General features: G+C 40.6%; 1 protein-coding gene across 2 annotated transcripts in view; it reads left to right on the forward strand.

Moving 5' to 3' along the window:
- The window catches only part of MEGF10 (multiple EGF like domains 10), a 114,066-nt gene that overhangs the window by 85,528 nt on the left and 14,281 nt on the right, over window positions 1–14,257 (forward strand). For both annotated transcript variants that reach the window (XM_053407941.1, XM_053407940.1), the window contains exons 14-16: window positions 6,289–6,435; window positions 11,367–11,501; window positions 11,823–11,951. In XM_053407941.1, coding sequence (XP_053263916.1) covers window positions 6,289–6,435; window positions 11,367–11,501; window positions 11,823–11,951 — 411 coding nt within the window. The remainder of the gene's footprint in view (window positions 1–6,288; window positions 6,436–11,366; window positions 11,502–11,822; window positions 11,952–14,257) is intronic.

Below are 14,257 nucleotides of genomic sequence, written 5' to 3' on the forward strand. Positions count from 1 at the left end.
AGGTACAAGGTTGCTCTTCAACCCATTGCAAATACTTAATTTGAGGTTCTCTTGTGGGAAATGGAACAATGTATCTTGTACTTCTTTTCCTATGCATTTGCCAGCAATACAAAAAATGGAAGCAAAGGAATTGCAGTTTGTGGCATTAATACAGCCTCTGAAATGATACGGGTTCTAAAATTAGCAACACATGGACCTCTGACGAAAGCAAAACACACTTTTTGTGTGAGTTTGTGCCTTTGTTTTGTTTTCGGTCGACACCATTCTTTCACCAGCTCTGTTTAGGCCTCTCCCTTCATACCATTCCATGCTCTCCTTGTGGCAGTTCCACTGAGTTTCTCTTTCTCTTAAATTATCCTTTCCAGCTGCCTCAACTCCTTGCTTAAGTACACACTCACACTGCACTCTGGTTTTTGTTTTGTTTTTTTATGTGCCTGCGTTGTTCTGCTTGAGAATACTCTCCTGAAGTTTTTTCTCTGAAGGATGCACCTGTGTTCCCTTGAGTGCCTGCCCTTACTTTAATAGGAAAATAGCTTTAAGGAGTTAGAAGAGGTGTTGAAACTTTTTGTAAAAGATTTTCTGAGACCTCAAACCAAGCATATTGACCTCAATAACTGTTTTATCAGGAAAATCAAGAGTTCTGTAGCACCTCAAAACTAATGGATTTATTATGCTAGAAGACTTATGAAGTTGATTTCAACACATGCATTTATATATTTTCTTACTCTTTATATTCTGCCTTTCTTCCATCATGAAGCCTAAGGCAATATACATATGTTTCCTAGGCAATTGCCCAAACCTAGACAGACTTAGCTCCAGCAAGGGGTATGACCTCAGACCGTACTACAGGACTTCTTTCTTTCTTTCTTTCTTTCTTTCTTTCTTTTGCTGCAACAGATGAACATGGCTACACCTTTGGATGTGTTAATCAGGAGTTAAAACAGTTCCTGTGGGCATATAGCAAAAAATACCACATATCGCTGACAATAAAAATATTCTGGGGATAAATTAATGGAGTAACTATAGTTTTCAGTGTAGGACTTACTTTGCTTTGCTGTATTAGCATCCTCATACCTAGTGTTGCTTGGAAATTCTTAGAAACAAAAGAAGTGTAAAAAGTGTGGAAATCATTGGTTAAAATCAGTGCAGTTTTGAAATGTTCAGTCCACGGTTTTGATTCAAAACAGCATCCAGTTGTATCCAAACATAGATGAAAAATCTGCTCCTTGATCCCAAGAACTACCATGCAAAATTTGGTTATGGAATCATAAGAGCTGTCAAAATGCATAGTGAACAAACAGCTTTTCAAAATATGTAGTGGAAATCAGGGGTGCCAATTTGAATGGAATATTGGGGTGTAGATAAGCCCCACCCACATAATCACAGGACACGGCACATCTACACCATTTGAATGGCAAGGCCCATCAACTTTTGGAGGGGCAACCCCCTCAAATATTTTATTGGGGGAGTCAGACCCTAGGGACCTCAGCCCCTAGGAGCTGGCCCCTATGATGGAAATGTTGGTTTTGAAGAGACCTTTATTGTGGCTTTTCAATATGAGAAATTTCTCCTGATATTCAGTCTACTAGCTGTTGGTGTGAACTAGTTACTGGGTTTCCAACAGCAATGGAGGTGTGGAGAGTTGAGTCCCAGTGTTGGGATAGGTTCTCCTTTGGGGTCAGTGTCGTTGGCCTGGATGTTATGTTCCACAGCCTCAGTGCAGTACATCACATTTGCATTACTAAAAGTATTTCACAACACGATCCTATATTTACCAGCTCATAAGTCAACCCCACTGAGTTCAATGACACTTCCTTCCTTGTAGGTGTGTGTATAATTAAAGTCTTAATATATATAACATCATAACAACATAGATGTTACCACTCAAAGGATTATTTACTTCTTTCACACAATTACAGATGCTGCAGGAATGCTAATTTAGATGTGAAACACTTGGCATAGTCCTTTGAGCATTAAATGCATGAGGATTTCTTCAGAGCTGCTTAGCTGAAGTTTATCATGACCATTTAGCTATTGCCTAGCAACTTGCAAAGGCCGTCAAAGAGTTCTTTGTCCATTATGCTGGCAAAAACTTTTCCTTACCAATCTGCTTATCAAGAATGAAATTTGCGTACCAACTTATTCATAATTCTTTTGTTTCATAGGGCACATTTTAAACGTTCAGAGCTTCCTGGATACATTATTCATATTGATTTTAGTTAAAATTGTGTCGGTAGACTTGCATGCAAATTACCCACGCAGCTCTGTTGTCTGCAGTCTTAAATCATTCAAAAAAATAAGGCAGAGCTGTTTGCTGACATTTGTTATTCAAAATCTGAGCATGCACACGTCTGCTGCAGATACAAATTCTCTTAGAAATTTTCTGTGTGAGCTATACCGAGATAAAATAAATATAATAGGTTAATGTTTATGGACAAGAACCTAAACTCATAAGAAAAAAATCAGATTAGCTGTATATGTGCATATACACACACAGGTTTTCTCTTAGTCAGACTGATAAGCTGTGACAGCCAATACCTACACTGTACATTTAAAACACATTTCTACCCCTTTCACAGTCATGGCTTTTGCCAAAGAATCCTGAGAACTGTAGTTCAATCCTCATAGAGCTACAGTTCCCAGCACCCTTAACAGACTTCAGTTCCCAGGATTCTTTGGGGAAAGCGATGTGGTTCAAATGTGCTTTAAGTGTATTGTGTGAATGTAAGTGAGCCTTAGACTTTTATATGTGTGGCCACAAGGAGTTAATAAGCTTTCATTTCTGTTTGTAACTAACCACAGCTTGTTGTAATGTCTGAACTTGTCTTAAGTTGGCTTACCAAAGCACAACAACTTCCATTGGTAATTTCTGAAGCTTGTTCATTTATATATTTCTTTAATGGCAACACAAAAATAACAATCAAATAGTTTGTTATATACAGTGGAACCTCAGTTTTTGAGTGTCTCTGAAGCTGAATGATTTAGAACCTGAACACCGAAAACCCGGAAGTGAATGCTTCCGTTTTCAAGCACACCTCGGAAGTCGAACGGCTTCTGAGGCGCTTTTCTCCACTGAAATTGCCTACCGCCTATTGCCCCTCAGTTGTTGAATGTTTCAGAAGTCAAATAGTCTTCCGGAATGGATTATGTTCGACAACTGAGGTTCCACTGTACTCCGATCTGTGTCACAGAGTATGTACATTGCTTCAACTGGTCTTTATTGCATTTTCTGCATATTTACATATGACTTCTGTAATCTTTGAACATCTAAACTTAGCTTAGATAAGCCATCCAAAATTAATTCTGAGAATTAAGGGGCTTCAGCTCCCCAGGGTTAGAATTACTAAAAGAAAGAAAAGACAGCCAGTCTTCATGTAAAGGATCCTGGTACATAAGGATCAAATCATTCATTTCCTAATAGCGGCTTGTGTGGAAATTTCATTTTATTGTAAGAATAAGGATTTTGCACTAAGATGATGGCAGTTAGCACTGGCTGATGAATTCACACAGTACTGTAGGCTTATTATGGCAGGGGCACTTTTAAGCTTACTTGCTTCTGCAAACAATAGTTAAAATAAACCACAGTTTAGGGTTTGGATGTAACACAAAACCGTGATTAATAAAAATGGAAGCGTATATGTCCATACTTATCATGGTTGTGCCAGAAGGGGAAGAGGGGGGTGTAAAAGCTGTTCAGAATTACATGCAAATGCAGCCATGAACTTCAACCAGATGATGAGATGTCTGATAATATGTTTAAATATATGTCCTTTAAATCATTTTTACTTAAAATTCATTAAAATATGCCACATTGACCACCCAGAACTCTTTCAATTCACCTTACTAATGTGCAACTTAACACATGGCCATTGGAGAAGTCAGGTGGAAACCAGTAAAAAGGCAAGTGAGGGCTATATTACTAGTTTTTCTTTGATGGGTTCTACTGGACCCATATTTTTTTGCTCAGCCGTTTTCACTTGTCTCCTCCAAGCTTATGCACATGAATTCCCACATCTGAGCCTGTATTTTAGAACTTTGCAGCATGTTCATGTTGTTTTTTTCAGGTGCTGCGTTCATGCAGCTTTCAGTGGCATATAAGGGCCCTCAGTATCTTTCACTTAGGAATCTCATTCAGATGCAAATCTAGGTGCCTCTGTTTAGGTTACAAGTTGAAAAAGGTTGTTCTAAGCTGTTGAAAAATAAGGTACTTTGTGTCTTGATTCAGAAAACTCCCGTTAGCTAGGCAGACAAAAATCAGCTTGTAAAATGCTGATAGCATAACGAGTCTTCTGTGTCTTGGCAATCAGTTCAAATTCCATTCAAATTTGCGCATTCACTCAGGAAAAGTAGTCCCTTTATGGTTGTTCAGCATCCTGTGCAAAATTAGTTGTTGAGTTCTTGTCAAATTTCAGTGTGACGCACTTCCCACTACAGTTGCCTCTGTGGCAGCTTCTCTGACAGCCTTAAGTCAGCGTCAGGGTCAAAGTTGCAAAGGTTTTGACCTTCATTCACCTTTCTTCCATCGAACAGGAAATATTTCTCAGACAGGACACATCCCCTATAGAGCAGGTGGGTGGCACTGCTTATTGTACAGGCAGCCGCAGTAATGAATTGTCTTGCAGTCTTTCCCAGTTCTTCAGCAAACTGTGCAAAATAATTACTCTGGGGTGATTTAAATAAAGCTTCCTGTGCAAAAACCGGGGGGAGGGGGGAGTCTGTTTTCCTGAGTTGCTCGTTTAAGAAGTCTAATAGCAAGTGGAGCTGAAGCACATTTTTCATGAAATACTTACAAAGCTAGTCATTCTTCTGGATTTAGTCCCCTTTTTCTTTAGCAGAATGATTCATTCAGTAGCTGTACGCTAATAATAAGTCAATTGATAATAGAAAGCACTGTAGACACAATAAGGTCTGAGAGCTGCAGTGGATTCCGACTGGCATTTGACATGAAAGGAGACTTCTGAGAAGTAATAAAAAACAAAGAAATCAAGGGAGTTAGTTTTACTAACTGTAAAAGAGGGGCGAAAAAGACCTATGGTTCCTATGAGCCATTGTTGTGTTACTGTGGATCCAGAACTGGCCTCCACAGTCACTTACGGACTCACTGCTCAGACCGTGTTCATGGAAGACAATCTTACTCGGCTACGAGTGGTCGCCAAAGAAGAAGAATATGTGCTGGAGTTCTGCCCATGTTGTATAAACTTTTGCAAAAAGCAATGAGGCAAAACATTGAATGACCAAGGTCCTTAGCATTGCTAGCATTTTGAATCTGTCTTGTACTTCGCTTATTTCAGTTGGGCAGGAAACCTAGCAGTAATCAGATTACCAGTGCTTTTTTTCTGGGGAGGACACAGAGGTACACTTACCCCTAAACATTTTGTGAATTTTTGTACTTTTGTCCATTTACTGTTTTTATTTCCCCCGATTTGAACTATAAAATGATTTTCTTGAGTCAAAATGAGAGTACCCCTAAACATTTGTTTTTAGAAAAAAAGCACTGAATTTAGTACATAAGTGGGTTTCTTCAGTAGCTGTTGCCTTCAGATTTTCCTCATTCAAAACAGAAAAATAATAATCTGAAACTGAACTCGGTTCCCCTCCCCCAATGGAATGACAGGGCCAGAAAAAGATAGGAAGAAAATGACTGGTTTTTTTCTGGATAAACAACAAATGTCCTTCTAGCTCAGTATCTGGTCCTATTCAGGATGGGAAATATCAGTCAATTTCCAGTCTGTGCCATTCCTGCATTAAGTGCAGTTAATAATAATAATAATCCATGTGAAAATTCATATTTATATACTTAAATATACACAAAATATCTGTTTAAATGCTTATTCTTACCATAATGTATGTATTTCTAAATATATTGGGTTGTATCCAACACAGTGTGAGCAGCGTTCCACTAGTGCAATGACACTTCCTCCCCTCTCCCCTCACATAGTCCAAATCAGCTCTAGAGAATCCCCCCCAACCCTTCAGAGCAGCTTTGGGGATACACAAGGGACTGCAGGAGAGAGAAGAGGAAAGTTCCATTGTATGAGTGGAAGTCTGTTTCATGAGTGGAATGGCGGAGTTGCGTACAACGCATATTTTCTTAAAAGCACACCATTTGAATGCATTATGATATGTTGCCTAAAGCATTGCAGAATAAACAATCCCTTTGCGTGGTTCTTCCTTGCGTCATATTCCTTCTGATAGCTGTGCAGTGTTAGCAGCCTCATGCTTGTGATACCTTTGATTTGAGAGTTTTCCTGCAGTTCGTGACAGCTCTGTCTGCTTGTACACTTGTAGGCATGCATTGTGACAGTGTATGTACTGAAGGACACTGGGGTCCAAACTGTTCGCTGTCCTGTTACTGCAAAAATGGAGCATCATGTTCGCCAGACGAAGGGATCTGTGAATGCGCACCTGGCTACAGAGGCACTACTTGCCAAAGAAGTAAGCTTCTAAGTCTCTTGTTCTTCTATTTACTATGGCTGTGCTATAATGCTGAATGGTAGTATTGTAAACTACTAGTAGTATTGTAAGCTACTGAGGGACTAGGGTGGCGTCTAAACCACTGAGCCTCTTGGGCTTGCCAATCAGAAGGTTGCCAGTTCGAATCCGCACAATGGGGTGATCTCCAGTTTGAAATCATACCAGCACGAGTTCATAAATAGGTACTGCTGTTGCGGGAAGGTAAACAGTGTTTCCGTGCGCTCTGGCTTCCACCGTAGTGTTTCATTGCGCCAGAAGCGGTTTAGTTATGTTGGCCACATGACCCAGAAAGCTGTATGCAGACAAATGCCAGCTCCTTCAGCCTGAAAAGCGAGATGAGCGCCGCACCACATAGTTGCCTTTGTCTGAACTTAACCGCCCAGGGGTCCTTTACCTTTTTTTTACCTTATTGTAAATGGAACCCAGTGCTAAGTACTACAATTTTCTGTAATTAGCACAATATGCACTTTCACTGTTACTAATATAATTTGCTGTGGCAGTAATCTTGTTACTATTGTTTAATTTGTAATTTTGTATATTATCTATCCAACTACCCAACATCCAACAAGACTGGCGTCTGATGCTGTGGAAAATGCATATGGTCACAGATACTATTGCCAACCGCCTTTGTAAAATGGCGGGGGGGAGAGAGATAAAAAAGTTAGGACTGCTCCAAACATTGTACCACCCACGTAAAAGCTAGTGGGAGAGAAACCTCTCTTTGATAGCAACCCCATGCTGGGGCTATAAACATTTCTAAGCTGTTTGCCATATGGTTCAACCATAGTTCTAGGTGGAATGCTCCTGGCAGCTGCTGGAACTAGCACAGCGACTTCCTGTACAATTTGGCTGATTCATGAGGAAGTGGTTTTTGGCATCCTTAGCGCAGATCCATAATATTTGGCTTTGTTTTAGTTGGAAGACAAGTAGGACAGATTCAGACACATTGAGAGAACGGTTATTTCTGGGGAAAAAAGTGGAAGAGGGCTAAGGGGAAAACACACCAAAAATACAACAAATTACATATACAAATCTTGATTTTTGCCAAGATAATTTACAACAGTGAGGGGAACCTTTGGCCTGCCTGTCAAGTCTCCACATTTGGCCTGCAAGGCCATTTTGGCAAAGCCATACCCACCTGTCCTACTCCTGATGATAAGGGACACAGGTGGCACTGTGGTCTAAACCACTGAGCCTCTTGGGCTTGCTGATCAGAAGGTCAGTGGTTTGAATCCCCACGATGTGGTGAGCTTCCGTTGCACTGTCCCAGCTCCTGCCAATCTAGCAGTTAAAAAGCACACCAGTGCAAGTAGATAAATAGGTACCGCTGCGGCAGGAAGGTAAACGGCATTTCCATGTTCTCTGATTTCCAACATGGTGTTCTGTTGCGCCAGAAGCGGTTTAGTCATTCTGGCCACATGACCCGGAAAGCTGCCTGTGGAAAAACACCAGTTCCCTCGGCCTAAAAGCAAAATGAGTGCCGCAACCCAATAGTTGCCTTTGACTGGACTTAACCATTCAGGGGTCCTTTACCTTTCCTCCTGGTCATGTTAGGTATAGAGAAGGTGAAGACACTGCTTGGGCAAAAGTGGTTTTTCAGGCGCCACCAGTCAGCTGATTGTCACCACATGCGAAGTTCTGTGCAAACACCTATGCAAAGCACTTGGCGAGCATGGGCATGGGCTTACAAAGCTCTGTGCACAGTGTTCTGCAAAAATGATTTGCTTGATGTCATTGTGATGTCATGTGATTGACTCCCCTACCCCAAATGTGACCTGGGGTGGGTGGGGCAGATAAGGATGCCCAACCCCTGATTTATATAATAATAATAATAATAAATTTTATTTATATCCCGCCCTCCCCAGCCGAAGCCGGGCTCAGGGCGGCTAACAACAATCAAATAATCAAACAATCAAATAAACCAACATTCTAAAAATATTTCATTATAAAAATTAATTAAAATCAAGTTATCTTGATATCTTGTCTCCTAATGCTGCGAAAAGTAATGGATGTAAGAATTTCACCAGGCAGGGGGCCTTCTTGGTAGTGGTGCCTGCCCTGTGGAACGCCCTCCCATCAGATGTCAAGGAAATAAACAACTATCGGACTTTTAGAAGACATCTGAAGGCAGCCCTGTTTAGGGAAGTTTTTAATGGTTGATGTTTTATCATGTTTTAAATATTCTGTTAAATATTCTGTTAAAGCTACAAACATCCTTGATGGATTGTTTCCATGGCTAGCAGCAGTTCTCACCATCTATAATGGCTCACAATTAATTGTTTAGCTAATATAAAGACACTGATGTAATGATGTTGTATCATCACGATAATAATGCAAAGCAGTGACTTTTCCCCCATTACATTTCTGAAATGTCTATTTAAAAGAATCAGGCTTTTCAAGACTGCCAAGGTATCTTAAGTTGCGCAAATCCAGTTTGGACCGTAAGGAGAAGAAGGAAAATAATAGGACTGGCCCACTACTTTATTGAAAAGACATGAGGGTCTCTGGACTCTATTTTTGATCAGGCAACCTGTTTCAAGCATGCCCTCAGGCGGGCATGCTGACTTCTAAATGACTTCAAATTATTTAAAGGCAAAAGTTAGCTTTGTAAATGTTAATTGCTGCTTAACAACAGGCACTTAACTTGAAGCATTGCTTAATATACTAATTTGCCAGTGAAAGAAATTCCAGGAGAAGCTGAAGGAGTAAAGAGAGAAATTCTCCCCAACAGCTTCTTTCTTCCTCTGGCAATCCAAATGGTGATGTATCTGTGAAGAAGAAGAAGGAGCTAGTGTATTTGGCATAAAAATGAATTGAGCTGCTTTGTTTTTTAAAGTCCTGAGTTGAATAAAAGCAAGGAGCAGTGTATAGTTGTCTGCACTTTGATTGCCCTTGAGTTGGAAACAGAACTTTAAACTTGTGTTCCATCAGGAACTGCCAGGTTACAGTGATTCAGCCCTGTGCAGTTGGAGAGGAAAAATATTACACAAATGATAATCATAACAAATAATAGCATAAAGATTCAGTATTCTATAATGATGTTGTTGAAGTTGTTGTTTGCATGTGCCATATTCATCATAATCATTAACAACAATTGCCTCCCCACCAGAAAAAAGACATGAAGCAATTAAAGAGATGCCATGGCTTTATTATTAACAAATCTGCAATGAGTTAATAATAATAATAATAATACCAGTGTAGTGTAGTGGTTAAGAACAGTAGACTCATAATCTGGGGAACCGGGTTCATGTCTCCGCTCCGCCACATGCAGCTGCTGGGTGACCTTGGGCCAGTCACACTTCTCTGAAGTCTCTCAGCCCCACTCACCTCACAGAGTGTCTGCTGTGGGGGAGGAAGGGAAAGGAGAATGTTAGCCGCTTTGAGACTCCTTCGGGTAGTGATAAAGCGAGATATCAAATCCAAACTAATAATAATAATAATAATAATAATAATAATAATAATAATAATAATAATAATTTATACCCCGCCCATCGGGCTGGATTTCCCCAGCCACTCTGGGCGGCTCCCAACAGAATATTTAAAACACGATAAAACAGCAACCATTAAAAACTTCCCTAAACAGGGCTGCCTTCAGGTGTCTTCTAAAAGTCAGATAGTTGTTTATTTCCTTGACATCTGATGGGAGGGCGTTCCACAGGGCGGGCACCACTACCGAGAAGGCCCTCTGCCTGGTTCCCTGTAACCTCACTTCTTGCAGTGAGGGAACTGCCAGAAGGCCCTTGGGGCTGGACCTCGGTGTCTGAGCAGAACGATGGGGCTGGAGACACTCCTTCAGGTATGAAGTTCAGTGCATAAATTCAGTACATAAATACAAGCAGTACAACTGGAAACAGTAGGCACCAACTGCTCACCCAGCCCCTACCAAGGACAAAGGGACCCAGCTCAGGTCATATGCTGAGTTGTGTCCTTCTTCACCTACTGTGAAAGAGGAGCTGAGGGGGCACCCCAGTAACCCCCTTCCCTGTTGCTTGGCATTCTGTGTCCACAGAATCTAAAAAAGACCTTCCCCTTGCATCTTCACCTTGAGCTGGCCAATCGTGAGATTAATTTAGGGGGCTGTCTCTTATCTTGCCAGTGCCTCAAAGTTCTTGCGATTAAATTTAGCAAATCTATTATTTTCTGACCATACTTGTGGCAAGCCATGATCAATAGGTAAAACGGTAAAGGACAGTTAAGTCCAGTCAAAGACTACTGTGGAGTTGCGGTGCTCATTTCGCTTTCAGACCAAGGGAGCTGGCGTTTGTCCACAGACAGCTTTCCGGGTCATGTGGCCAGCATGACTAAACAGCTTCTGGCGCAATGAAACACTGACGGAAACCAGAGTGCACGGAGATGCTGTTTGTTTTCCTGCTGCAGCAGTACCTATTTATCTACTTGCACTGGCATGCTTTCAAACTGCTAGGTTGGCAGGAGCTGGGACAGAGCAACAGGAGCTCACCCCATTGCAGGGATTCAAACCGCTGACCTTCTGATTGGCAAGCCCCAGAGGCTCAGTGGTTTAGACCACAGCGCCACCCCCATCCCCCATGACCAATACAATTTTGCCAGACACGTAGACTACGTCAGGTAGTGATGTTATAATCATTACATTGAAATATTAATAGCAGCAGCAGTTGTTGTTATAGACATATGTCATTATTCATCAGCATCAACAGCAATGCATACTAAGTTGTTCTTCTAAACTGTTATTAAAGTATTAGATTTGTTAACGTGCCACTACGGCAATTGCCTTTGTGAAGCAGGTGACCTGCATAAATCAGATTTCTCAAATGTTTTCAAGACTTCAGCAGTGAACTGAAAGCAACTGTATTAGATTTGGCTTTGTTATGTACCAATGTAAGGTGAATATGATAATATATTTCTGCTTTCAGTTTGCTCTCCCGGATTTTATGGCCATCGCTGTAGCCAGGCCTGCCCCCAGTGTGTTCACAGCAGTGGCCCATGTCACCATGTGACTGGTTTGTGTGACTGTCTACCTGGTTTCACAGGAGCTCTCTGCAATGAAGGTACAAATCACAATTATTTTCGTAAACTGCTTTGAGATGCTTTTACAATCAAGCGGTACATGATTTTCAAGAAATAAATAAATACACTGTAGTGAAATACCACACTGAGTACAATAGTGTTTTCTCCTTTTTTTCCTGTTTATAGTCAAAGTTATATTTTTCAGATAGTAGCTTCGTATTTTTTTAAAAAAAAAACTTACTGTGTATAGAGCCCATTCTGAAACTAAATAAAACTATGGGAAAATAAAATTTGATAATCATTGGTCTAAATGAACTGCAAGAGTGCGGAATATTCATGAGTTCTATGGTTTCCTTTTACAGTCTGCCCCAGTGGCAGATTTGGGAAGAATTGTGCAGGAATTTGCACATGCACCAACAATGGAACCTGCAATCCAATTGACAGGTCTTGCCAATGTTATCCTGGCTGGATTGGTAGTGACTGTTCTCAGCGTAAGTACAAGTATTTTATTTATTTTTAGGGGGTTCTTTGGAATTAATATAACTTTTAGTTTTGTTTATTCCCCCCCTCAAAATTGCCACGTGTAAACTGCTAATAGATCTCAACCTTTTGTACTTCAAAGAACATCAGTTTTGCATGGCAGTGTCACTTTTTTGGGGGAAATCAGACTTCCTAACACAGTCAGTTGTATAGATTCTACCAATAGTATATTGAATGCCCCCACTCCCCAAGCATTAATGGCATTTTATGCATAGAAGAAAAATACTGCGTGACAAAAAGATGCCAGTAGAATGAAATGGAATCTTTACCATGACTGACCTTTAGACAAGGAAAAGGGTAATTTTTATTTGACTTCCATTAAGACCTTTAGTTCTTATGCTATAAGGCTTACAGAAAGTACTGATCCCATTAGCTTAAAGTTACTTCAGTGTGACCTCTACGAAGACTTCTTAAAGATTTCTGCGTATGTTACTTAACAGTTCTTACTTGTTGAACTGTTCACCAGCTTTTCCCCATAGAAGAATTAGAACCAAATTGACAAATTAATTATTATATTTTTTCCAGTTATAATTTTAAAAAAATGGGTCTGAGAGCCATGGACACTCGCCCACCCCAAATGGCACACAAGCAAACTATATTTGCTGTAAATAACCCTACTCTGCGTTTGTCCTTAGATCTGTACAAATCAAATCTGAATGTGCATAATGGTTCTTTATTAACTTGTTTACTGCCCTCTCATGAAATATCAGGGTGGTGTTGTACAGCTATGTAGCAGCTCATTAACAACAGTACAGTTGTCTTGATTGTTCTATAAATAAAAAGCTATGACATGGAAAGACTTATTGATTGGGGAACTGATGAAAACAAAAATTAGTCCCCAGGCAAAGAACTGTGATCCTAACCTCATTAGTGGCTTCCAATGAAGGCTGTTATTCACATTGATAATGTGTTTTGCTGGTGTGGTTCAGTGGATCTGAGGGTTCAGATGACAAGTCCCTTCCCTTTATGGTATATTGTTCATAATTAATATTGCCTGGTCACAAACAGGTAACTTTAAATAACAATTTAACAGTACCCAGCCAATAACAGTAATACTCAGCCAATAAAATGGGGTGCAGAGGGGAGAAAGAGAGAGAGGTTGGCATCAAACTGGTACCTAGGAATAATTTACAGTGTGACAACACAAGAAGAAAAATTGCCAGATTACCAGTTGTCACGTACTGCTCCCAAACAAAACCATTCCAATGTATTATCCAAAAGCCTGTCTTGGGTGGTGCTGTGGTCTGAACTACTGAGCCTCTTGGGCTTGCCGATCAGAAGGTTGGCGGTTCAAATCCCGTTTCTCTGTCTCTGCTCCTGCCAGCCTAGCAGTTTGAAAGCATACCAGTGCAAGTAGATAAATAGGTACCACTGTTGCGGGAAGGTAAACAGCACTTCCGTGCGCTCTGGTTTCCGTCATGGTGTCCCGCTGCACTAGAAGTGGTTTAGTCATGCTGGCCACATGACCTGGAAAGCTGTCTGTGGACAAACCCCAGCTCCCTCAGCCTTAAAGCAAGATGAGCACCACAACCCCATAGTCACCTTTGACTGAACTTAACTGTCCAGGGATCCTTTTCCTTTATCTTTTACCTTGGGTAATAATACTTCTTGATTACAAGACAGAAGGGCTGTTACTGCTTGCAGACAGAGCCCCAATTTAAAACAGTGGCTACTTAATAAATATCCAGACCTAGAGATCTGGATGCCAATTCTGTATTCATATCTGCTTAGGCAGAATAATCACAGGAACTAGTAAATGTCTTGCCATTTTGTCAGGAGCTTCATTTTCAAATATGGCATACAGAGATGACATGTGTATGTGTGTTTATATATATAAGAGAGAGAGAGTTTATGTATATAAAAACTATAACTGCAACCCTTGCAGGAAAACCACTGTATCTAGCCATTTGAAGTGTGGCAGGATCCTACCCTTAGAAGGGATTGCCTTGCATGCACATTTCATTCAATTCTGCCCCCAAATTAAAAAGTTATTGATGTTTCCTTTTCTAGAAAAACTTTAAATGTGTTTGTTCAAATCAAAAAAGTCTTGGGACCCATTTGCCTGTAATTTAGCAGGTTTTATTCACTGTGCAGTAGTTCACATGCCTGCAAATATTACCCGCTTCTGTCAAAAGGAAAAATAGTTACAGCCGTTTTTGAATTTCCCAGTAGTGAAAGGGCAAAAGAAGCAGTCTCTAATGGATCCCAAATGGAAGCAGGCAGTCTACAAACCAGCTTGGGCTGAAGTGGGCTTTTT

Source organism: Podarcis raffonei, chromosome 11, assembly GCF_027172205.1.
Source record: "Podarcis raffonei isolate rPodRaf1 chromosome 11, rPodRaf1.pri, whole genome shotgun sequence".
In the NCBI taxonomy this organism is placed as follows: Eukaryota; Metazoa; Chordata; class Lepidosauria; order Squamata; family Lacertidae; genus Podarcis; species Podarcis raffonei.